Source organism: Ictalurus furcatus, chromosome 15, assembly GCF_023375685.1.
Source record: "Ictalurus furcatus strain D&B chromosome 15, Billie_1.0, whole genome shotgun sequence".
Classification (NCBI taxonomy): Eukaryota; Metazoa; Chordata; class Actinopteri; order Siluriformes; family Ictaluridae; genus Ictalurus; species Ictalurus furcatus.
The window spans coordinates 18,183,007-18,207,664 of record NC_071269.1 but is presented as its reverse complement, the minus strand read 5'-3'; the positions used below and the strand labels follow the sequence as shown (position 1 = coordinate 18,207,664).

The following is a 24,658-nucleotide window of genomic DNA, read 5'->3' as shown; positions in this document are numbered from 1 at the left end:
TTAAACAAATGAGAGAAAAATATTATACGTGGTCATTTATTTATTGAGGAAAATTATCCAATATTACATATCTATACAATATTACATATCTATACATACTATTACATAGTATCTGGTGCAGCAATAACTTCAACTAATAACTTCAAGCAATAACTTCAACTAAATGTTTCCGGTAACTGTCGATCAGTCCTGCACATCGGCCTGGAGGAATTTTAGCCCATTCTTCAGTACAGAACAACTTCAACTCTGGGATGTTGGTGGGTTTCCTCACATGAACTGCTTGCTTCAGGTCCTTCCACAACATTTCTATTGGATTATGGTCAGGACTTTGACCTCACCATTCCAAAACATTAACTTTATTCTTCTTTAACCATTCTTTGGTAGAACTACTTGTGTGCTTAGGGTTGTTGTCTTCCTGTATGCCCCACTTTCTCTTGAGATTCAGTTCATGGACAGATATCCTGACATTTTCCTTTAGAATTCACTGGTATAATTCAGAATTCATTGTTCCATCACCGATGGCAAGTCATCCTGGCCCAGATGCAGCAAAACAGACCAAAACCATGATAGTACCACCACCATGTTTCACAGATGGGATAAGGTTCTTATGCTGGAATGCACTGTTTTCCTTTCTCCAAACATAACGCTTCTCATTTAAACCAAAAAAGTCCTATTTTGGTCTCATCAAGCCACAAAACATTTTTCCAACAGCCTTCTGGTTTATTCACGTGATCTTTAGCAAACTGCAGACAGACAGCAATGTTCTTTTTGAGAGCAGTGGCTTTATCCTTGCAACCCTGCCATGCACACCACTGTTGTTCAGTGTTCTCCTGATGGTGGACTCATGAATATTAACATTAGTAAATGTGAGAGAGGCCTTTAGTTGCTTAGAAGTTACCCTGGCTTCTTTTGTGACCTCGTGGACTATTACATGTCTTGCTCTTGGAGTGATCTTTGTTGGTAGACCACTCCTGGGGAGGGTAACATTGGTCTTGAATTTCCTCCATTTGTACACAATCTGTCTGACTGTGGATTGGTGAAGTCCAAAGTGAGGTCCTCAAAAATCTCCTGTGTTTGTGTCATGATACACTTCCACAAATATGTGTTGTGAAGATCAGTCTCTGATAGATACCTGTTCTTTAAATAAAACAGAGCGCTCACTCACACCTGATTGTGATCCCACTGATTGAAAACACCCGACTCTAATTTCACCTTCAAACTAACTACTAATCCTAGAGGATCACATACTTTTGCAACTCACAGATATGTAATATTGGATCATTTTCCTCAATAAATAAATTACCAAGTATAATATTTTTGTTTCGTTTGTTTAATTGGGTTCTCTACTTTTAGGACTTGTTCGAAAATCTGATGATGTCATGTCTTAGGTCATATTTATGCAGACATAGGCCTACATAAAAAATGATAAAGGGTTCACAAACTTTCAAGCACCACTGTATGTACATATACACAGCCTATAAAAAGTAATTATTTATGTGTGGACTTAAAAATAAAAACTTCTAAAGCAAAATATTTTCAACTTTATATATATATATATATATATATATATATATATATATATATATGAGAGAGAGAGAGAAATTTAATACAGTCATAATTACAGGCATATAGGACCAGCAGCCAACTATTGATAAAAGTCAGAAGAGAACATAACCAGAGTTGGGTTTCAATAAAACATATGATTTTAAAAGAAATGTACATTATATAAAAATAAAAAAGATTTATAGGTGTGCATGTGTAGTCTGCTTAACCCCCATGTTTAGTTCATTACACTGCAATGTTATATAGACATTTATTGAGAATTTATATAAAAAAATATATAACCAACATTTAAAAATAATCCAATACATCCAAAACATTTTCCCCTAACTACACATTTGTGTGTGTGTGTGTGTGTACAGGTGAGACATATGGTAATATTACCTTTGTGGTTCACAGTTACAAACATTTATTTCACCTTACTACTCAAGGAAGAAAATTACCCAGAACATCATTGTGGCAAAAATAACTATGTAACATTTTGGCCTGAACAAAACAAGGATTTAAAGTACACATTTGTGTTGGTGCTGCTGCTAAGGTATGGCTTTACAATCATGGCTTTAGAAATTTGAAATGAAATGCAAATATGTGAATTTGAATGCTATAAAATGTTTTTTAAATATATATTTGTACCATATCACTTGAAATCAATTTCAATTTGAAATTGTGTAGAACGTTTTCAAATCGCTCTTTTTCAAATCACAATTTCATATGGTATGACAGAAATTCAAAATTATAACTTAAATGCAGAATGTTACAACTCGACAAGCTCGTAATGAAATTGACGGACAACAATCTGTTGGTAAACAGTACCCTCATGTGGTCACCCAGTAGAACTGCAAACCCGCGCATGCGCAAAGGCAGCCCCACGCACCTCACTCGGCCACTATCAATCGATCAGAGAGCGGAAGATGGCGGATCATCGAGTCTGAGCAACGACATCGATTGCCGGATAACTCGATCGGACGCAATCGCTGTGCCGAAATTGATCAGATCCAGTTGATCCAGTTGTTTGGGTAAAACCAATGGCGATAATATGAACATTTACACGGACTCACGATGAGCCGATTACGGGTGTTACAGTGCGTCGTTCCTGCAGCAAAACAGAGCAGAAGCTGAGATCACTTTCAGACCGTCTCCTGTTACCTCCATCTTGTTTCACAGCTCCTGCCGCGGCTAGGCACGCTGAATTAATCCCGGAACAGAGGAACAGAGGACTCCTAATCAATCCGCAACATCGTCAACCTGGTAGCAGAGGGATAAAGTAGGCCCGTGTGGCTGAAGTGTATGTAGGTTTAATTTCATGTTTACATGCCATACCGTCATTAAAACAACAAACACATGATGTATTTCCGTGTTTTATTAGATTATGCGCTACATATATTCGACCAAATGAGGGTGTGTAGGCTGACTGGGCAAAATTCTGTTCAAATACGACTGAAAAACATTGTTTGGCAGCTGAACTATTTAACTAGCAGGAGTGGACGATGCAGCAAATACTGTGTGTGCGTCATACTGTAGCACAACACCTGAAGACAGGATGTGTCCCAGGATACTTTCTTTAGGGATGCTAACAGAGTCACAACGAAAAGTTGTGTGTGTGTATGTATGTGTGTGTATATATATATATATATATATATATATATATATATATATATATATATATATAATGTGTATGTATGTATGTATGTGTGTGTATATGTACAGTGTGGGGAAATAAGTATTGGATGTGTCAACATTTTGTTTCAGTAAATATATTTCCAATGAGACTATTCACATGAAATTTTCACCAGTTCGTTCCATTATCTTGCCTTGGAGAACTGCTTTTTTTAGCCTGTTCAATATTTTTTTCCTGTGGCATTCCACTTTATTACACATAACTTTATTTATTGACTTTAATGTTGTGAGTTCTTTATATTTCTGGATTTCTTGAGTTAATACTGATGTCTGGTGAAATTTTCATGTGGATAACCTCAGTGGAAATATATTTACTGAGAAAAATGTTGATGCGTCCAATACTTATTTCCCCCTGTGTATATATATGTATATAAACATTGTTATTTTTTTTCAACTTTTACAAAAAAAAGAGTCTTATAACATAGAGGGGAAAACAAATGGCCATTAAAAAACATTTTACATTTGATAAAGTTACTAAATACGGGCATTTTAACAATTAAACACGAAGTACTTAAATATCAATATAAATCTGTGTTTTATATTGATATAAGGAAAAACTAAATACACACATTTTATCATTATTTTATGCATACAGCCTTAAATACAGTGTTTATGTACGATGTAAATGTAACTGTTTCAGTCAGACCTGGACGATGATCCTGTCTCTAAGACCACCAAACATAATGACCAAATACAAACTTGATTGTATCTTTAATGAATCAGCCATAACATTAAAACCACAGACAGGTGACATGAATAACATTTGATTATCTTGTTACAATGGCATATATCTCGTTACAATGCGATATATTTTAGCAGCAAGGGAATAGTTAGTTCTCGGAATCGATGTGCTGGAAGCAGGAAAAATGGGCAAGGATCTGAGCCACTTTGACAAGAGCCATATTTTGATGGCTGGACGACTGGGTCAGGGCATGACGTCTTGGTGCCAGATCTCACAGCACATCTTCAGAGGTGTTGTGGAGTCCATGCCTCGACAGGTCTAAGCTGTATTAGCAGCACAATGGGGACCTACACAATATTAGGCAGGTGGTGTTCATGTTGTGGCTGGTCGATGTATAAACATGTTATAAACAATTTAAAAAATAGCAAAAAGTAGCCTCAGGTTTTACAAAACATTGCTAAACCTATACGTGTGGTCCTATTAATGTAATAATACATTGTCAAGTCAAACCTCAACTAGTTTTGCTTTATTTTTTTTTATCATTCCTCCTTATAACTAATGTTCACTAGAACAGAATGTTTTCTCATGACTATGTTGTGACACACAATATAATAGCATGGTACACAGCACTATATAAAGTGCAAATACATGACAGTGTGTGAGTGAGTGAGCATGAAATATACAATAAATTGTCAGGACAGTTAATACTCAGGACCGTGCATGTGAGATAGACAGGACAGTAGAACAGTGTTGGATGGAAGAAACAAATTGTTAATGTAAATATAGGTTCACTTTTAGGTTCACATTTGTTTAGACTTGAGACCAATAATAACCAAAAGTCTCCACTGGCTCAAACACAGCTGGTCTGATAGTGTCAGTTAATACAGAAGTGTTGCCCATGACTGTGATTTTAATTAAAAAAAAAATTGAGAAATTTTTTATTGTGATAAAAGTCTGGGTCATACAGCGAGGTTATATGAGCTCACTCCTGGTCTTTGCATTAATACAGTACATACAGAGAGCACACATCTGCCCTGTTGACCCACTTGTGTTCTTAATAGCACTACAAAAATCATATATTTAAAAAAACATAAAGGATATAAAACATTACAGTATATTGAAAATTTAAATGATCTAACATAAAATAGCTTAAAATGATAACACTTCGATGCACAATTTACCAGGCTAACAGAGTGACATTTATTATTATTTGTGACATTTATTATTATTTGCATGTATGTCATCATATAAAGAAAACAACTGGGGGTATTTTGGGGAAAGTTTATCCAAAAATGGAGTGTCCTTTTTGGCCATTTTCAGTACGTTTGTTTGTTTATTTATGTATTTATTTAATTTCTTTTGCTTTTTTTTGGGGGGGGGGGGGGGGTATGAAGAGTAAAAATATTGACCTTTTTGTTGTTGTTTAGTTTTTTTTTCTACAAGGACTGTTCTACTACATGTTTAATTCACCACCTGCAATCATGACATAACTCAAAATGCAGGCAACAGATTTATATTTTGTTATGTGCAGAGTAATTTTGTGGAATAAGGACTTGTTGACAATTACATGTTTGTTTGTTTTTATTACTTTGTAGGGTTTAAATTAAGCAGCAATTATTGCCTTATTTTAATTTGTCAAACGTACAAAAGGCAACATACAGTAAATTACTACAATTTATTTAAAAATTTTGTCTTATTAACTTAAAGAGAGTGAAAAAAACTACTGAGGGAACTATTGTTTATAGCTATGCCCTTAATTTTGGTTTCTTCCAGCAATTTTAATTTTGCTGCATCGCTGTAAATAATTTTATTTTATTTTTTTAAAGAGTAGGTCATACTAATATCAGCTACCTGTTGTTTGTTGTTTCATGACAGGATTATCCAAAGCAAGAGCCTGATCTATCCCAGGTGGCAGTGATGGACTTCCCATGGCACAGTGGGAAAGTTTTAGAGCAGCTGAACCATCAGCGTCAGCAGGATCTCCTGTGTGACTGCACATTTGTAGTGGATGGAGTGGACTTCAAAGCCCACAAGGCCGTCCTGGCAGCATGCAGCACATACTTCCACGCTCTCTTTCTGGACCAGAAGGATGTTGTGCATTTGGATATCAGTAATGCTGCAGGTATACAGAATCTAATCTAATCTAAAATTTTCCACGTACATATTGTGACCAATAACCATTTATATATTTATCGCCATTTTAATTGAGTGCAAAAGTTTATACCCCCAATGTATTGGTGTATTTGACTATCTATCTACAGCATCCTGCATGAAGTTACAGTTTCAACAGAAAAAAATTTAAAGTATGAAACCTAACACACTAAATGGCTTGTCAGTGTAAACTACATTTCTTTGTCTTCTTGTCCTGAAGGTGTGCACACTGTTGCAGTCAGCCATATATTTTCTTGACGTGCTACAATTTCTATTTCTGTTTCTCATAACAGCCAACTTTTATGATCTTTGCAGGCCTTGGACAAATCCTTGAATTTATGTACACAGCTAAGCTGACACTGAACCCTCAGAACGTCGAGGACGTGCTGGCCGTCGCCACTTTTCTTCAGATGCAAGAAATTGTCAACGCTTGCTGTGCTTATAAGTCGCTCACAGGACCACCAGTGTTAAACAATGGTCAGTAGTGTCCAAGTTTATTGTGTGTATGTTAATACCACAGTTTTGTTGAATTCTCAAATCTGATTGGTCAGAAGGTGCTGTCTGTAAGGTAAATGCGCTCGTTCTAATACATTAACTTTTCTGTAGTAACACCCCACCCCACTATCCTTACTTGTATAATTTCATGTCTTTCTGTGTTTTGCTTCATATAGCCGTATCAGGTCCAACTGAGCAGCATCAGAAGCTGGTTAAGAAAGACAGTGATGCTTCTGTGGAGCAACAGGACAGCCAAGTCTCGGCTCAGGGTGGCGTTCTTGAGGCGGATGAATCTCCCTCATCATCAGAGACCTCTGTTGAGCAGCAGGCGAGGTGTAGCACTACTGAAAGACAAAGCACAGGAGCACCAAGTGCAGGAGTTTGGGTAGGAAGATCACACAAGGTCAGCCAGTACGCCAAGCTAAAGGAGCAGGAGGAGAGCACAACAAAGGATCTCATGGAGTATCAGGATGACCTGTCTGATGCTGATTACAAGCCCAGTCAGTCTGTCTTTATCTCATGCTTTGCTTGACTAGGATGACCTTCTTTAGTACCCACTGTATATGAAATATGTTCTGTTCTTTTTTTCAGAATTGTCACAGAGAGCTGCGACTAGGAGGTCTTGCGTGAGCACACGAAGAAGCAAATTAAAATCCATCACTCACTGCGTGCCCGCACCAGGTAAACACCCACTTCTGTCATGCTATAACTGCAACCATGTATAGTTTCTCTTCTGGTGATTGCCTTGTTCTTTTGTCCCTTGGTGATAGATGATGGTACCGAAGGAAGTTTGACAAAACCCGCTACTGAAGAAAATACAAGAGAAGAACCGGAAGAGGAAGAGGAGGCTGATGAAGAGGAGGAGAATACGGAGGATGATGATGAAGGGGAGATGGATGGGGATGATGCATCAGCAGGAGCAACAGATGAAGGAGAGGGAAAATGTTTAAGGTCTGGGGTCATTGCTGAACGCAGTGAGTCCAGGTCGTATGGCTCCGTTACTCACAAATGTGAGGTAAGAGAGGCTTGGCATGTGTATGCAATGCTTTATAGAGTAAATATTTAAAGGACTACTTTTGTTTTTCTTAAATCTTCTCTCTCTCCACTGCATCCGTAGACGATATGTGACATCGTAAACATTTTCCTGTACAGAGAACGGAAGGCAAATCTTGTTTACTCAAATCTGGTTTACATTACATACTTGTAATGAAGATCTAAGAGTAGTAGATGAATTCCAACAATAAGTAAGGAAAAAGGAAAAGAATTAACAATGGTGTGATGTAATACATCCTTAAATGTTTTATTCCTCTTTTGCCACAGGAGTTTGCCAATCCTTGCAATATTTATTTATTAATGAATGAAATATTTGTGTCCATTTATAGTCCATGAAAAATATTCTAGTTCCTGTTACCACTTAAGTTATAATAGCCATAAACAGTCATTCCTTCATCACACTCTCTCTCTCTCTCTCTCTCTCTCTCTCTCTCTCTCTCTCTCGAAGTTAACAAGTCCTCTATCCTGAAGACTTGGTTGTAAAACAAAAGTTTTCTGAACATAAAGTTACGGTTTTGTCTCTGACTCTTAAAAGGCTGTGACACTGGAGACTCCTTTCATAAATGTTAAAAACCTCACCATTTCAACAATTAGAAAAGGGTTTTTAATCCATTTATGTGGAGCGTCACCATCATATAAGTCCTCGTGTAAGTTAATAAAGAGAATTCATATAAACGTGATTTTTCTCATAGCCGGAACTATTTTCAGAGCTGCTGTTATTGAAAACTAATCAACACCTGAGCAATCAGAATCGAGAATTCAGCAGCACTGTGGTATAATTGTTTTCTAATACATGCCTATACTATATAGTTCAATTCATCATTGCATTCTAAAATAGGCGTCTTAGGATGAAACAGACATTAGAGAATGCCTTACCAGATCTGATCTTATGTAGTTCTATCTCCAGTATTTCCAAAACTGGAGCAATAGAGTAAAATATTTTCAGTTACTCACACTGTCCTGAAGTTTCTGTGGTAGGCATGCGCCCTCAGACACATCCAACTATGCCGATAACTGTAAATTCTTCCCTCTGAAAAACTAGTCCTATCTCTGAAATGATAAATTGATAAATACCTTTGACTAAGGAATTTAAGAAAAAATGGATGGAAAAATATAGCGAATTGGCCCTTCTCTCTCATGGCCCCCTAATAATCCCCATCTCTGAATTGGCTACATCACTCTCTCTCCTCTCCACTAATAGCTGGTGTGGGGTGGACGTTCTGGCGCATTATGGCTGCCGTCACATCATCCAGGTGGATGCTACACACTAGTGGTGGCTGAGGAGATACCTCCCCACATCCCAACCCCCAATACTATGTTAAGCGCTTTGAGTGTCTAGAAAAGCTCTATATAAATGTAACTGTAAAAGAAAAAAAAATCATGTTTAACATAAACGTTTATTGACTTCCCCAACGGCTGCCCTTAGACTTTTTCTAAAAGTGATTTTGGGAATAAACAGGCTTTTTGTTCTTTACATGGTACAGAGAAATGTGTTGAAATGAATCACACCTGCGCTACAGAACAGTCCAGTACAGCTGTAGATTTAAAAAATCCAGCTGAAAACTGAGTATGGAGTATTCCTTTACCACTCATAACTCATTTTCAGTATGCTCAATGTGTTTTTTTTTTTTTTTCCCCTCAAAACATACAAAACTTTGGCAGTAGTTTGCATTACTTTGCATTCTTTGCCTTGGTTTATTTTATGTTCAAACCACTTCCATCCTCCTCATTTCTCCATGGTCTTGATGGCTTTTGCAGGATTGTGGAAAGAAGTTTACGCACACTGGGAATTTTAAACGCCACATGCGCATCCACACAGGCGAGAAGCCCTTCAGCTGCAGGGACTGCAACAAGGCCTTCTCTGACCCAGCCGCCTGCAAAGCTCATGAAAAAACCCACAGGTAAGTTAGCACCAACAGTTAGTACCAACAGTGTATTTTCATTTATTTATTTTTTGGATGGAAAGAATGTAGAGGATGGTGAATGATGATATAGGTGCATTAGTGAGTCACTGATAGAAGACCATCTGTACTGAAAGCTATAAACAATATCTCTGTGTGCATGTTAAACCCACTTGAGCATGTCATGTATACTGATGTTGCACAGAGGCTGAAGCAAATGCACCTACCACACTAATGTAAATAAAATCTGATTGAAAAGGACCACAGTTGACATATGTGTGCTTCTTTTAACCTCTAGCCCCGTAAAGCCATACTGCTGTTCCACATGCGGGAAGAGCTACCGGCAGATCAGCCTTCTGAACCTGCACAGGAAGCGGCACACAGGCGAGGCGCGCTACAGCTGCGACGAGTGCGGCAAACTCTTCACCACTTCAGGTAACCTGAAGCGCCACCAGCTGGTGCACAGCGGCAAGAAGCCGTACCACTGTGAGTACTGCGAGCGCACTTTCTCCGACCCCACCGCCAAAATGCGACACCTGGAGATCCACGATACAGACAAGGGCCACAAATGCCCACAATGCGACAAGAAATTCAATCAGGTTAGAGAAAGGGAGAGAGGATGCGAAAATAAAATAAAAGGTTTCTATGAAACCCAGTGGTAACTGTTTAACAAAATCCTTTTCAGTTAGGAAACTTGAAAGCTCACTTGAAGATCCATATCGCAGACGGACCTCTGAAGTGTAAAGAGTGTGGGAAGCAGTTCACCACATCAGGTGAGATGTCTGCAGAAAGAGGTGGCGTGTGTGGGTGCGGGAGGGTGGATGAGTGTCTGTGAATATCTGTGAGCGAGAGCTTGTGTGAGAGAGAGTGAATATATATGAGTGTCTGCGTGTGTGTGAGTGTAAGCATCTGTGTGACCATGTGTGAGACTGTGTGTGTGTGTGTATGTGTGTGTTAGAGTGTTTGACAGGGCTCTCTTTGTGCAGGGAACCTGAAAAGGCACCTGCGAGTTCACAGTGGAGAGAAGCCCTTTGTGTGTATGCATTGCCAGAGAGCGTTCGCTGACCCGGGTGCACTGCAGAGACACGTGCGCATTCACACAGGTACTTCACTCACTTTATTCCCACCTCTCGCAGGCCGCTATCTGTGTGCATTAGGTTGTGTAGAACAGACTGTCTGTGTGTGTGATTGTTGCAGGGGAAAAGCCATGTCTGTGTTTGATCTGTGGAAAAGGCTTCACACAGGCCAGTTCACTGATCGCTCATGTCCGACAGCACACTGGAGAGAAGCCATACGTATGTGACCGCTGTGGCAAAAGGTAACCGAAATCTAATATACACTTCAAGTCAGAAGTGTAGACACACTCATTCTTTATTTTTATTTTTTTTCTCCCACATTTTAGAATAATAAAAAGTCATCAAAATTCAGGAGTAACACAAATGGAACTATGGGAATTATGCTGTGATAAAAAAAATCCAAAATAAATCAAAATAATTGAATCTTTTAGCATCTTCAGAGTAGACACCCTTTTTGCCTAGAATTTCCAGAAATGTATTATTGGCATTTTCTCAACCAGTTTCTTGAGGAATCCCCCTGAGATGTTTTTTTAAACAGTATTAAAGGAGTTCTCACCTACGCTGGACTCTTATTGGTTGCTTTTCGGAATATTTCGCTCCGAGTCGTCCGTTTAAAAAAAAAAAATAATTCTTTGTAAATAAAATGTTAGTTTTCCAATGAAAGGAATTAATATTTTGGCACAATTATATTTTTGTCTACAACACCGATTTCACACATTTAATCATACAGCTTCAGATCAAAAGGTTTTTAAGATCATGAGAAACATTTCAGTCAAGTGTCTGCAAACTTTTGACCGGTAGTGTATTTAAATGTATTTTATATATATATTTATGGATTATTAAAAAAATGTGTTATTAAACATACTATGTGATAAAATGCTAGTTATGGATCCTGTGTAATTGTGATGTTATAACATGCAGGTTTGTGCAGTCCAGCCAACTGGCCAATCACATCCGCCATCATGACAACATACGACCCCACAAATGCCAAACCTGCAACAAAGCGTTTGTCAATGTCGGAGACCTCTCGAAACACATCATCATTCATACAGGTACACAAACAACAGAATTATTTTTTGAAGCTTTAGTCGTTCATTTTTCAAAAATTCAGAAAGGGGCAAAGTGATATCAAACCCACAGGTCACGCAAGATTAGGAGTGCTTACTTTGTATTTAAAAAAAGGGGGGGGTATTCATTTCCCCCCTGAATGCTTATTCATCTCTGTAACTCCAATCACAGGTGAGAAACCCTATCTTTGTGACAAGTGTGGACGCGGGTTTAACCGTGTGGACAACCTCCGCTCCCACGTTAAAACTGTTCACCAGGGCAAAGCAGGCATGAAGAGAATGATAGTGACTGAAGAAGACGAGGAGGACAAGCTGCTTCCTGCAACTGCCTCTGTGTCTGAGCTCGACGAGAATGAAGTCAATATTGTTACAGTCACCACAGATGACATTGTGACTTTGGCTACAGAAGCGTTGGCAGCCAACACTGTTGCACAGCTGACTGGTAAGAGACAGCAACGAGTGCACAAGATATAACGTGTAAGAGATATTTATTAGCATAAAGAGGACGATTGAAATTTGTGAAGAAAAGAAGGCAGTTATTTTTTTCATTTTGTTTGAATGCAAAGATCATTTGTTGCAGTTAGTGGTGATGAGAATGATTTCTAACGTTGTTGTATTTACCCCGGTGCAGTGGTGCCTGTTGCAACATCTGTATCTGCCGATGAAACAGAAGCTCTGAAAGCTGAGATCACAAAGGCAGTGGAGAAAGTGCAGGAAGCTGGTAAGACGAAACATTTACACGTATATATCGATGTCCATGTGGCAAAATATTCCATGCAAACGTACAGTTGAGTCCAAAAAGTCTGTACACCCTTAGAACAAAACATCAAGTTATACCCACAAAACATTTAGTGTGTTGGGTTTCACAGACTTTTCATCATTATCACAAGAGAAGGGCCAAGTAATGTATGTTATAATAAGTTATAATGGATGTCATATAGTACTTTCTTCACATCAGTTCTTGAGATCAAGAGGGTCATGACAAAACGCTGAAATGATATTTAAGCTTTGAAAAAGTCTTTTTATGTTGATTTGCCTTTTATTTAAAATGATGTTTTTGCAAGATGCATTCATGTAACTTTTTGGAATTAATTTTTTTTTGTCGATAAATTGTTAAATAAATCAGATGTGCATGTTCATTTTACTCATGATTTTTCTGCAGCACTTTGTCTTAAAGCAGCAATTTGTAATGTTTAGAACCTTCTGTTTCCTGTGAGATGTTTCGCAATAGCAGCGAAAAGACTGACAATCCCTCACATTCCACCTAACTGACCACATTCCCCCCAGTGAAACCTTGTGAACTTCTCTGACATTAAGCTCATTTCTGGGCCAGAAAATGTTTACATAGAACCTGGGAAGTAAAGAAACTAGGCAGCTATCATATAACCATCTGCATGCGGATATTAGGAGTTATAGTTTTTACAAAGTATCCTTAAAATTTGATGATTATTATTATAGTTGTACAAACACTTTTAAACATCACAAACTTCACCTTTAATCCTAAACGGGTAGACAATGCAGAATACTATTAGACCCTACTACAAATTAAGAACGAAATCCATTGCTGTCCCGCCAGTCTTTACTTTTACTTGAGCTTTTGTGGTGAGAAGTTGCAGGATAGGTTATTACCTAATCCTCAGTTATCCTCCTCCTGCAGTGTTTTGTCTCCGTACCAACAGCACAGAATGACAGTATATTCCTTACACCATTTATAAATATCGAAGCAGTTTACATGATCTTTAAAGCCTGTTTTCCTTCTCCACCTCTGTAGATCCCAACACGCAGATCTTATATGCATGTGACTCCTGTGGAGAGAAGTTCCTGGACGCCAGTTCTCTAGCTCAGCATGTGCGTATCCACACGGCCCAGGCTCTCGTCATGTTCCAGGCTGACTCAGACTTCTACCAGCAGTACGAGGCAACGGACGGTACTTGGCAGACCACCGAGCAGGTCATTCAGGGAGAAGAGCTCCTCTTCAGGAGGGAGGGGGAGGAAGAGGCTAACGATGACACCCAGGGTGAGGACACACATAATGAACCTGAGGAGGAGGAAGAGGAGGCGGAGTCTCCAACTGAAACTGTAGGAGAGGACGTACAGATTTGTGAAAGTCAGACACAGTGATGCTATACTGAGCAAATCAAAGAATTTTTAAAATCCCAGAGACATCAACATAGTCAAGGGATATATTAGATATTACTTGAAATGTAACTATGTTACTATTTCAAGTCAAATGCTATAGCTTGTTTTTACAAATTGATTGTATAGCACAAGTACATAATCTCATGCTTAGGCTGTAATGAATTCTTTTAAAAGTAGTCATTTGTTTTCAGATATAACTGCTTATTCTAGTTCAGTGCACATTTCTTTCTTATGCTGTATTTTTCTGATACCGAAGCGTTGATCATGTACACCTCTGACTTTATATGGTTCCTTTGCCAGCATCTACATTCTCAATCATGCACTAACATTGAGTATTAAATGTTATATACACTGTGCGTAACTTTGTAAACTATGTTCTGTCACGATCTTATATGTTTCATAAAAAAAAACTTCTCATCAGTTATCAAAACTGAACACACTTTGATTCATTCTTCGAATTTCTTTTTTTAAAATACTATCTTAATTACTCAGGATTACTTTCCTTTAGCACATCTTGTACTATTTAAACAATAAAAAAAAAATATGCACAAAGAATATGATTAGAAACTGTATAAAAGATTTGAATGATGATGCTAGTAGCTACTGGGTAAAGAAGCAGGTGCATACTAAGTAATGCAGGGCTCATGAACTTATTTAGGCAATATCTAATAAACAGATAATGTGATCACCACGATGGAGTAATCATTAATAACTTAATTTCTTCATTAGATTTCTATTTTACTTGACCCTTTTAGATTTCCTACTGTTTGATTTGGATTTTTGAGAATCACACTTGTTATTTTGCTTCTACTTGTTGGTCATGTCTTTGTGTCTGAATCTTTCATTTCTTATTTAGTTCTTACCTCACCATTGATTATGTACATTATACTCTTCTCCAGCTCTGTGAATGTCCAGTATTTTCTGTTTTAGTAAAAATATGTTTTACTCCCATTGACTCCACTGCTGAAAAAAAAATTCTAATTGAAATTCTAATGGTTTCCACTACAAATCCCATTTTAAACTATCAGCTAACCATTAAACCCATTATCATTACCATTATTGGTCCTTAATGGTATCCACTAGGGGGAGGCACAGAGACTTAGTGGTTAGCAAGTTTGCCTAGCACCTTCAGGGTTGGGGGTTCGATTCCCGCCTCTGCCTTGTGTGCATGGACTTTGCATGTTCTCCGTGTGCTTTGGGGGTTTCCTCCAGGTTCTCAGGTTTCCTCCCCGAGTCCAAGACGTGTTGTAGGCTGATTGGCAACTCTAAATTATCCGTAGTGTGTGAATGGGCATGTGTGTGCGTGCGATTGTGCCTTGCGATGGGTTGGCAACCTGTCCAGACTGTTCCCTGCCTTGTCCGAGTCTGGGATAGGCTCCAGGCTCTCCCGCGACCCTGTGTAGGATACAGAAAATGTTAATAAACTGTAACAACAACAATAAACTGTAATAATAATAATAATAATAATACATCTTGATTAACTGCTTTACCCTGGTCAGGGTCACAGTGGATCCTGGGAACATGGTGCCCATCATGGGGCAGCATTCATATCTAGGGACAGTATAGCCAGTCCAATACTACTACTACTACTACTACTACTACTAATAATAATAATAATAATGTAGCCTCATAACAGGGCTTCTCCAAATAAGATATTTCCCCTAAACTTATTATATGAATTAAACAGCACTGGCTTCAAATAAAAGAAACACTGCTGGAAATTAGTTTTTGAAAGGGACAATTATGAAAATAAATATTGCTATAATCAAAATAATAATAATAATAATAATAATAATAATAATAATAATAATAATAATCTTCGTTAATGGAAAAATAAAATGATCGATTTGTATTGTATTAATCAGTGATTTGATAATCTTTTTTTTTATATATATAGATTCAATTTTGGCACATAAGTAAGCCATTTTGCAGTCATGTGTAGTTCTGTAGTTTGTGTGTAATTGTGTGTCATTAGTATGATGGGTTTACTGTGTAGTATATTTTAGCCGCACTTCCGGGTCTTTGTTAGATAATCTCGCTATTTTCGGACTTCCGGGATGTTAGATCGTTCATCGCGTTTGTGCTTGGATAAATCTCTTTTAATGTTTATCTGTCAAATAAATGTAAACGCACGTTATATTACAGTACACCTCCGTTCCACTTCCTTAGCTCCATTGGTCCATGAGGCGCCACATGATTGGCTGACAGTGTGGGTCAAAGTTCACGTTCCTGTTAGCGCTGACGTTGTCCAAAGGAGGAAAATGGCGGCGGGTGGATCAGCAATGAGGGATATAGGCTGCACTGTAACATCTAGACGCGGAAGACGGGGTGTCAACATGTCTTCATTACAGTCAGGGGGACTCGTAAGAAATATTGTGTTGGTTTTATCCGCCGCTTTGCTGCTGCAGGTCGTTTCTGGAGATGGAAAGACTCTGGTCCTGCTGGACAGCCCGAACATCAGAGACACCCATTCAATCTTCTTCCGCAGCCTAGCAGGTGAAGAGATCAACTCTGTTTCTTAGACAGATATTAAAGGTAGCAGATTGTTATGCATATTAGAATTTGTTTTGTTAGATTTTAATCCAAACTGCCTGAGTGTTTGCATATTTTAGCGCGTGCACAAGCATGCATGTGAACGCCGCTTCCTGGTTTGTGTTCAGGAATAACAGCAGCTGAGTGCATTATATACTCCAGTGCACAATACAGCCCAGTACAGCACAGCTAACAATTACTGCTTCCCCAGAACATTTTGGGAACGTTTATTTTTGGTTCTCCATAACGTTCTGATAATTTTTTTTTATAAAGAAAATGCAAGAACAGTGCAATATGGCTGATCAGGAAGCCATTTGGTATGCAGATTGGGATTCTGTGAATGGGTCTTGGCTGTACATACCTTTTGTAGGTGCAGTTGTGCAACTTTACTCAGTTTCTGAATTGGCACGAAAGTGATACTTTTGGTTTGTTTACTGTTTGGTTTGACTTCTTACTGCACACAATTTAAAAAAAAACAAACAAACAAACCCAAAATGTACTTGTAAATCTCTTTTTTTTTAATTGTTCGTTGGAAATAACGCAACTGAAAAAGTAAACAAAGGTTTGTCAAGGGAATGCATCACCCCAGCATAGAGAACATGGAGTCAGCACTAAATAAATTGTTATTCATTCATCCATCCATCCATTTCCCATATGTCTTATCCTACACAGGGTTGTGGGGGAGCCTGGAGCTTATCTCAGGGAACTCTGGGCGCAAGGCCGGTGACATTCCATGACAGGGCATAACCATACACCAATTCACACACTATGGGCAATCTGCCTACAACACGTGTCTTTGGACTTGTGGAGGAAACTGGAGTACCCAGAGGAAACCCCCAAGCATGGGGAGAACATGCAAGCTCTGCGCACACAGGGCACAGGCAGTATTTGGACCCCCAACCCTGGCACTGCAAGGCAAATGTGCAAAACTCTAAGCCACTGTTCCCCCTCCCATAAATTATTATAAATTAGATAATTATATAAATAACTACTTTTAGATGTTTTGTGCATCACTTACAGGGTTCTTCTTTTTATGTTCGTTGATCCAAATATCTTATTTCTGCAGCACTGGAGTTCTATCCTTTGACTCGGTTTGCACCTTGTGCTTCAGTTTAGCAGCTCACGTCTACAAAAAAAAAAAAAAAAATACTGCCTGCAACCCAAAACACAGCATGTTTGATTGATTTCCTGCAGCTGGGTCAATTCAGAGTCAGATCATTTTCTCACTGCAGTCAAACCACTTTAGAGTTCACTTGGAACTGGATCAAGACCCCCTCGCTCAGATGGTGTTGGACTGGTACTTTGGTTCACACTTGAGTGTGATTTCTGTTTTTACCTGCTTAAACAAACTGCACTGAGTGGGAAAGTGCACCAGGGTTTGAGTCAAACATATTAAACACTGTATATTTTGCTAGTAAAATTTATCTACTCTTTTTCTTCAGATCGTGGTTTCGATCTCACATTTAAGACTGCTGATGACCCCGGTCTCTCCCTGATTAAGTATGGACAGTTCCTGTATGACCATCTCATCATTTTCGCCCCATCTGTGGAAGGTAAAGATCACTTTAATGGTTCTTCGGTAATTCCACATCGTAACTGTGTTCAGTCTGACTATACCATAATGTCTGTGTTTAAGATTTTGGAGGAAACATCAATCTGGAGACCATCACAGCCTTCATTGATGGTGGGGGAAATGTTCTGGTTGCAGCCAGCTCAGATATTGGTGAGTCTCTCAAAATATTGGATGGAAATGGTCCTGTGTTTTATTGTTGTTATGATTTTAAGAGCTTTATTATACCTTTATGTTTTTCTCTCCCTACAGGTGACCCAATACGTGAGCTGGGCAGTGAATGTGGTGTTGAGTTTGATGAGGAGAAAACTGCTGTCATTGACCATCATAATTATGATGTCTCTGATCCTGGCGAGGTGAGTGGATGAAGGTTTTGCGCGTGATGTAAAAGTGCAAAATGCGCTCACCATGACTCTCAAATACAGCATTAATTTATTTATTGATCCCCAAGGGGAAATAAATATCTCTAAAAGCCCCAAAATAACTATATAATTCAATATCAAATTAATAATAACCTCTGCCATTGAGGGTGTGGTCTTTTTTTTCCTGCTCAATGATCTACAACAATTTTTCAACATTTCTGGAACTTGAAAGTTGTTGGTATTTAGCACAATGGAACAAAATGCAAATGTGATGATTGCACGGACTCTGACACCTAGAGGTAATCCAGTAAACTAACATGTCTACTGTTTTCTGTTACACGGCTTTTCCTTTTTAAAACAAGGTTCAGAGCAATACAGATAGTGTGTGTGTGTGTGTGTGTGTGTGTGTGTGTGTGTGTGTGTGTATAATGCCGAATTTACAGACTGTTTGTACTGGCTAGCAGTGTGTGTGAGTTTTAATACCAAGAGTCTTTGCAGCAGGAATCTAGATTGGATGAAGTCTGTATATCTGGGTCTGGGTGTATTTCAAATTGTTTTATTAGTTTTTCTTAAATTTGTTTTGTAGCTTAAACTTGACCTGTAATTATAGCACCCGCTACTTGTTCCGAATCCCACCGCCTGTTGCGCTACACACATCCGCTGAGCCAATCTGGCTGGTGGTAGAATGGTTTTTACTGTCTGGATCAGATGCCGACCAGACTCAATTAATTTACATGGGGAAAACCGCATGGCATCTCGTGGATGAAAATGTGGCCAGTGACTTTGTCTGGGGTTCTGCATTATTAGCTACTTAACTAGCCTACTCACCATATGTTATTAAATTGCTTTAGCTATCATGTTGGTTTCTGTGTCGCATCATTTGGGTTTCTGGGCAACCGAAACATAGGACACGTGCAGTACACTGTACCATTTACATTCACAGTAGAATAGCTAACCAGTGTATTATTAGTTGTTCACCCCTGCTGTTTGCATTTTCTAAATGTTTGTTTCCACTTGTTTTTGCAGCACACTCTGATTGTTGCAGATCCAGATAACCTCCTTAAGGCCCCCACTATTGTTGGCAAGCCAACTGAGAACCCCATCCTCTTCAAAGGTGTCGGGTGGGTGATCTGTCATATTTGACTGTTAATCATAAGATAAGACAATAAAGATAATATAATATAAAATATAACAAGAGCTGTGCAAATATATACAGAGAAACACATCTGTCCAAATATCCAATACATGTGTATCTGTGTTCAGTAGGACCCTAGTGACTGTTATTCAGATTAATGGCAATTATGCAGATGATTAATGCAAAATACTTTTAGATAAAAATATTCAGATAGATGACATGAGGATGGTGTTGTATTGTCCGATAGCTGTAGCTTGCTGCTCGGTGTGCTTTGCAGTGTATGGTGTGTTTTTATGGAGTGAGTGTGTATGGTTCCTCATGACTGAGAGCTTGCTGCTGTTTCCCTCTCCAAGAAAAAACAGACAACGTCCAAGAACTGAGCTTCGTTAATGATCTTGTTGAGTCTGTTCGTGTCCTTCGCAGTGATGCTGTAGCCCAAGACACTACAGACTTGTAGAACATGTGCAGCAGTTTCCCCACATACACCAAAGCACCTCAGCCTCCTTACAAAATAGTATGATAGCTATGTCCCTTCTTGTACACACTGTCCATGTTCACTCCTTATCCCAACTTGACACTCAAGTGAACACCCAGGTATTTGTAGATATGTACCATCTCAAAGTTCTCACCCTGGATTCTGACTAGTGATGACTGAGACTATACTTATGTCAAATAGTATTTCATGTGCATGCAGGTGATTTTGTGAATTTATTGTAGATCACTTTTTATTTCCAGAATGGTGGCTGATCCTGATAACCCTCTTGTCCTGGACATCCTCACAGGCTCCTCCACTTCTTATTCCTACTTTCCTGACCGTCCTATTACACAAGTGAGTTTGCAGTATGATTTGGTGATGCCGTGTTTCCCACAGATCTGAAAGACAATTGGGAGTGCTTAGGATATTGATATTGAGTAGATGTTATGAAAGACTGACCAAGACTGCTGATAAGAAAAAATGAAGAGGATGTCGAAGATCTCAAAGAAGAATAACTTTATTACAGCAGGGCAGTGACACAGTACATTAAGCACTTTGGGTGAACCCCGAGCAATATCAGCACAGACATTTTATACTGTGTTTCAAACCAGGTTTTCTGTATGTAATGTAAATTAAGTTTCATTCTAAATGTAAATTAAGGATAGCACTTGATGCGATCACTTTCCGTTCTAACAGTACTGATGTTGTTACAGGTGTGACCCCAAATGGTAAGGTGATAGGATTATCAAGACAGATGTCTTTATGGTCACATAGCCCTTTGTTCAGGGATGGTTCTTGATGTCCCACTGCCGCTCCCATGCTATAACTGTGTGAATGTCACTTTAGGTGGTATTATACACATTGCTAAGACCCAGATAAATTGTCCCTTTGATAATTCTTCCTTTTTGGGGAACAAGCTTATCCTAACACAGTTCGGGGTGGAATCTGCTGAGAGGCAGTCTGTAATTTCTTACACTGCCTTAAATGACATTTCTCATCTAGCATTTCAGCTTAATTGTATGGCTGCGTGTTACCTCACCAACACATTCTCCGCTCTTTCATATACCTGTCAGTCCACCAGTCTCACTGACTCCTGGACATTTATTTGCATTTCATCTCATAGTTGACTACAGTTAAAAAAAATAATTAAACCCTGACATAATGATGTCAGGTTTATTATTTCTACATTTACTTTATCAAGACATCAAGCTTTTGTTCTTAGAATGTTTTTCTGTGTTAAATCAGTGTCCCAGGTTCATTAATGTCTAAACTAAACCTACATTGTTCCATATCTTGACATACCCCTGACCATCACGCCCATATGTGGGTCTACCCCAAACTGAGTTGGAACCACAGAATTGTATAGGATGTCTTTGTATGCTGTTTTGCCTGTTTTGTAATTTGCCTTTACTGGAGCTAAATGGTAAATGGCACACTTATATAGCGCTTTTATCCAAAGCGCTTTACACTGTGTCTCATTCATCCATTCACATACACACACTCAAATGCCATGCAAGGCGTTATAACTTGTCATCGGGAGCAACTTGGGGAACTTGGGGTTCAGTGTCTTGCCCAAGGACACTTCGGCATGTGGAGTCATGCAGGCCGGGAATCGAACCGCCAACCCTACGATTAGTGGACAACCCGTTCTACCAACTGAGCCACAGCCGCTCAGCCGGGCAGACCTAAGGGGCACAAACCTATTCCAGCATGACAATGCCCCTGCGCACATAATTAGGACCATGAAGACATGATTTGATAAGGTTGGAATGGCCTGCACAAAGCCCTGACTTCAACCCCATTGAACACCTTGATGAACTGAAGCATCAAGTCCCAACTGGACTGCACCAGAGGCTTTCTTGCCTGGCCTCACATCCATTCTCCTCTGACCTCTCTCATCAACAAGGAATTTCTTCCTGTGACTGCCCACTGGATGTGTTTTTTTTGTTTATTTGTTTTTTGGTCGTCTTTTTTCCCTGCCCCATTATGTGTAAACTCTAGAGACTGTTGCATGTTAAAATCACACGAGACATGCCCTTTCTGAAATACTCCAACAAGCTCATCTGGCACTAACCACCATGCCATGGTCAATGTCACCGAGATCAAAGCGCCCCCCCCCCCCCCCCTCATAACTGCATGAAAGGACAGGGGTATGGGTGTTCCTATTAAAGTGGCCATAGAGTGTATACCTGATTGAACTGATTACTTCAAATAACCCTTCTCTCTGTTGTATTTCAAGAAGATTAAGCAGGAATACTCCCTGGATGGGATGCCTGGCCTTATTATTTTATGGTTATTCTCTCTCCCATATTCCACTCTCGTATCACAGTACCCTCACGCAGTTGGAAAGAACACCCTCCTGATTGCTGGCTTGCAGGCGAGAAACAATGCTCGTGTGGTCTTCAGTGGATCCTTGCATTTCTTCAGCGATGCCTTCTTCAACTCCCCAGTGCAGAAAGCCACCCCAGGATCCCAGAGGTTTGAGATGTTTTTTTACATTTCTTCCTCTGTCCTTTCATCCGTTTCTGATCAGTCAGATTGTAATTGTGCCAATGAACTTTACCTGTATAATTTATTTTTTTGTTTGACTAAATCTATTAAACAATCATGATTTCAATATTGAACAATCTAATTGTGGCTGTCGTGCATACCAAGTATTCAAAATAAGGACTGAACACAGAAGAGGGGAGAATTCGGGAATTTCTGATACCCTATCATGTAAAGTTGTCCTGAATCTGTAGGTTTGTTGTGGTTAAAGTGATTTCTGTTGCTTTAGATACTCACAGACGGGTAATCGGGAGCTGGCCGAGGCTCTCTCCCGCTGGGTGTTTAAGGAGGCAGGTGTCCTCAGGGTTGGAGCCGTAAGTCATCATGAAGTGGGCGAAAGTGTGCCGCCTGCAGCTTATACCATCACTGACCTGGTGGTGAGTTTTATTACTGCTACAGTTTTACACCCTCGTTTCTAACTTCCTGGATTTCAGCAACATTTTGTAAAGTGCTGTTATTGACCCCTAGCCTCTAAATTATTAGGAATACAGCATTGTGATCGAGATGCTGTCCGAGGGCCGCTGGGTGCCATTTGATGGAGACGATATTCAGCTGGAGTTTGTCCGGATCGACCCCTTCGTCAGGACCTACCTCAAGAAAAATGGTATCCACAAGATTTGGTTTGCTTTCTAAATCGTAGATGCAAGACTTGAAAATGAAGATGGTAGGAAATTACACACATGCTTTGTCTGCACAGGTGGTAAATACAGTGTCCAGTTTAAGCTGCCAGATGTGTACGGAGTGTTTCAATTCAAAGTCGATTACAACAGACTTGGCTACACACACCTTTACTCCTCCACACAGGTAAGTGCGTTTGTTTTTAATGCTGCTGTTTCTGTTTATACAGTGAAGAGAAACTTTGTTTCATTTTCACCCTGTGTCGTAGGTGTCTGTGCGCCCGCTGGAGCACACCCAGTATGAGCGCTACATTCCCTCTGCTTACCCATACTACGCCAGCGTGTTCTCCATGATGGCTGGCTTGTTCGTCTTCAGCATCGTCTTCCTACACATGAAAGAGAAGGAGAAGTCAGATTAAGTAGGATTGGAGTTATAGTTTAAAAATGAAATCAGATTGGGTTGAGCCAGTCCTATTGCGCAGGTCAGTGGTTGAGAACTGAACTGTGCTGGTGTAGGGTTTTTCCATGAGTCCGACGTGCCACTACAACTTTACACAACGATCGTCAACCTGAGTTTATATGCTCTTTTGTACACGTTGAGTTTCTTTTATTTTCTGTAAGAAATCTTGTCATTTTATTTAAATACAGTGGAAAAAGGTCCCAGAATGTACACCTAACTGCAGTTTCGATGACTAAATGCACTGATCTTTTTGTTCACGAAGCTTAAATTTGTAATGAAAGATGTTAAAATTCTGTAAAAGTACCAATGTTTATTAAAACGGTCTACCATCCCCACACTTTTTAAAATTCTTGTCTATTTTATTTGGTGGTTTGTAAGTACCTTTCTAGAAGGTGTGTGGATGTGCCTTTTTTCATGTTACCTATATTTGAGCTTTTATGGTCCAATACTAACACTCAAACTGAGCTCATCTGAAAGATCAAAGGCATGATGCCTGCATGTGTTAAGACAATGTGTCCTGTGTTCATGTCAGTCAACATCAAGATATCAGTGAATTGGGTAAAAAAAAAAATAGGGTGGTGATGGCAAAATGGATAATCATAATGATTTAATGTATACCCAGTTTAATAGGAACACTGGCACCCTGCCTATTCATGCAACTGTCTAATCAACCAATCATGTGGCAGCAGTGCCATGCATAAAATCATGCAGATACAGGCTAACAACTTCAGGAAATATTCACATCAAACAGAATGGGGACAAAATGTGATCTCTGTGATTATGACCATGGCATAGTTGTTGGTGCCATATGGATTTTCAGTATTTCAGAAACTGATGATATCCTGGGATTTAGAGTCAGTCACTCCAGGATTTAGAGACTGCAGAAATTAGGCAAACTGAAATATTTGGAGGAGCTTGCTATTTTTCAAAATGACAGCAGATTTTCCACAGATTTGGGCCTAGACAGGTCATGTGAAATCATCACAAGGCTTATTCGGCCAACGCGCTCTCTTCGGTTCACGTGTGTCAAATATGAGTACAGCTAAAAGATCTAATTCACCAACAAATTCGACGTTTTCTGCAAAAAAGCACAGAAACCCCACAAATTGTGAAAAAAGCTGCAGCGAAATCAAGCGTTTTTGTTCACATGTTAACATGT

The 24,658-nt window shown here is 39.2% G+C and overlaps 2 protein-coding genes across 3 annotated transcripts; both read left to right on the top strand.

Moving 5' to 3' along the window:
* The first annotated feature begins 2,516 nt into the window (after positions 1 to 2,516).
* Positions 2,517 to 14,735, top strand: zbtb17 (zinc finger and BTB domain containing 17). 2 transcript variants are annotated; one of them, XM_053644045.1, is made up of 16 exons: positions 2,517 to 2,576; positions 2,725 to 2,849; positions 5,795 to 6,041; positions 6,386 to 6,547; positions 6,742 to 7,065; positions 7,157 to 7,246; positions 7,336 to 7,580; positions 9,377 to 9,519; positions 9,818 to 10,118; positions 10,205 to 10,292; positions 10,506 to 10,622; positions 10,717 to 10,837; positions 11,517 to 11,647; positions 11,835 to 12,104; positions 12,294 to 12,383; positions 13,434 to 14,735. In XM_053644045.1, exons 3-16 carry the CDS (start codon positions 5,837 to 5,839, stop codon positions 13,781 to 13,783), a joined length of 2,637 nt encoding a protein of 878 aa, XP_053500020.1. In that variant the 5' UTR covers positions 2,517 to 2,576; positions 2,725 to 2,849; positions 5,795 to 5,836; the 3' UTR covers positions 13,784 to 14,735. The 2 variants fall into 2 exon arrangements, with proteins under 2 accessions (XP_053500020.1, XP_053500019.1); XM_053644044.1 differs by lacking the exon at positions 2,517 to 2,576 and having other exon boundaries at positions 2,592 to 2,845.
* Positions 14,736 to 16,034: 1,299 nt separating this feature from the next.
* Positions 16,035 to 23,836, top strand: ddost (dolichyl-diphosphooligosaccharide--protein glycosyltransferase subunit (non-catalytic)). Its single transcript, XM_053644033.1, has 11 exons — positions 16,035 to 16,297; positions 17,776 to 17,886; positions 17,970 to 18,056; positions 18,156 to 18,259; positions 19,292 to 19,386; positions 20,136 to 20,229; positions 22,205 to 22,353; positions 22,652 to 22,799; positions 22,906 to 23,026; positions 23,120 to 23,226; positions 23,309 to 23,836. Exons 1-11 carry the CDS (start codon positions 16,063 to 16,065, stop codon positions 23,456 to 23,458), a joined length of 1,401 nt encoding a protein of 466 aa, XP_053500008.1. The 5' UTR covers positions 16,035 to 16,062; the 3' UTR covers positions 23,459 to 23,836.
* The last annotated feature ends 822 nt before the right edge of the window (positions 23,837 to 24,658 follow it).

What these genes read in the sequence shown, in the direction of transcription:
- zbtb17 (XM_053644045.1), top strand. Translation starts at nt 5,837, where the DNA reads ATGGACTTCCCATGGCACAGTGGGAAAGTTTTAGAGCAGCTGAACCAT. An exon ending in GGATATCAGTAATGCTGCAG is followed by an intron (nt 6,042 to 6,385) that starts GTATACAGAATC and finishes TGATCTTTGCAG; the next exon opens with GCCTTGGACAAATCCTTGAA. An exon ending in CCGTTACTCACAAATGTGAG is followed by an intron (nt 7,581 to 9,376) that starts GTAAGAGAGGCT and finishes TGGCTTTTGCAG; the next exon opens with GATTGTGGAAAGAAGTTTAC.
- ddost (XM_053644033.1), top strand. Translation starts at nt 16,063, where the DNA reads ATGGCGGCGGGTGGATCAGCAATGAGGGATATAGGCTGCACTGTAACA. An exon ending in ATCCTCTTCAAAGGTGTCGG is followed by an intron (nt 19,387 to 20,135) that starts GTGGGTGATCTG and finishes TTTTATTTCCAG; the next exon opens with AATGGTGGCTGATCCTGATA. An exon ending in GCCACCCCAGGATCCCAGAG is followed by an intron (nt 22,354 to 22,651) that starts GTTTGAGATGTT and finishes CTGTTGCTTTAG; the next exon opens with ATACTCACAGACGGGTAATC.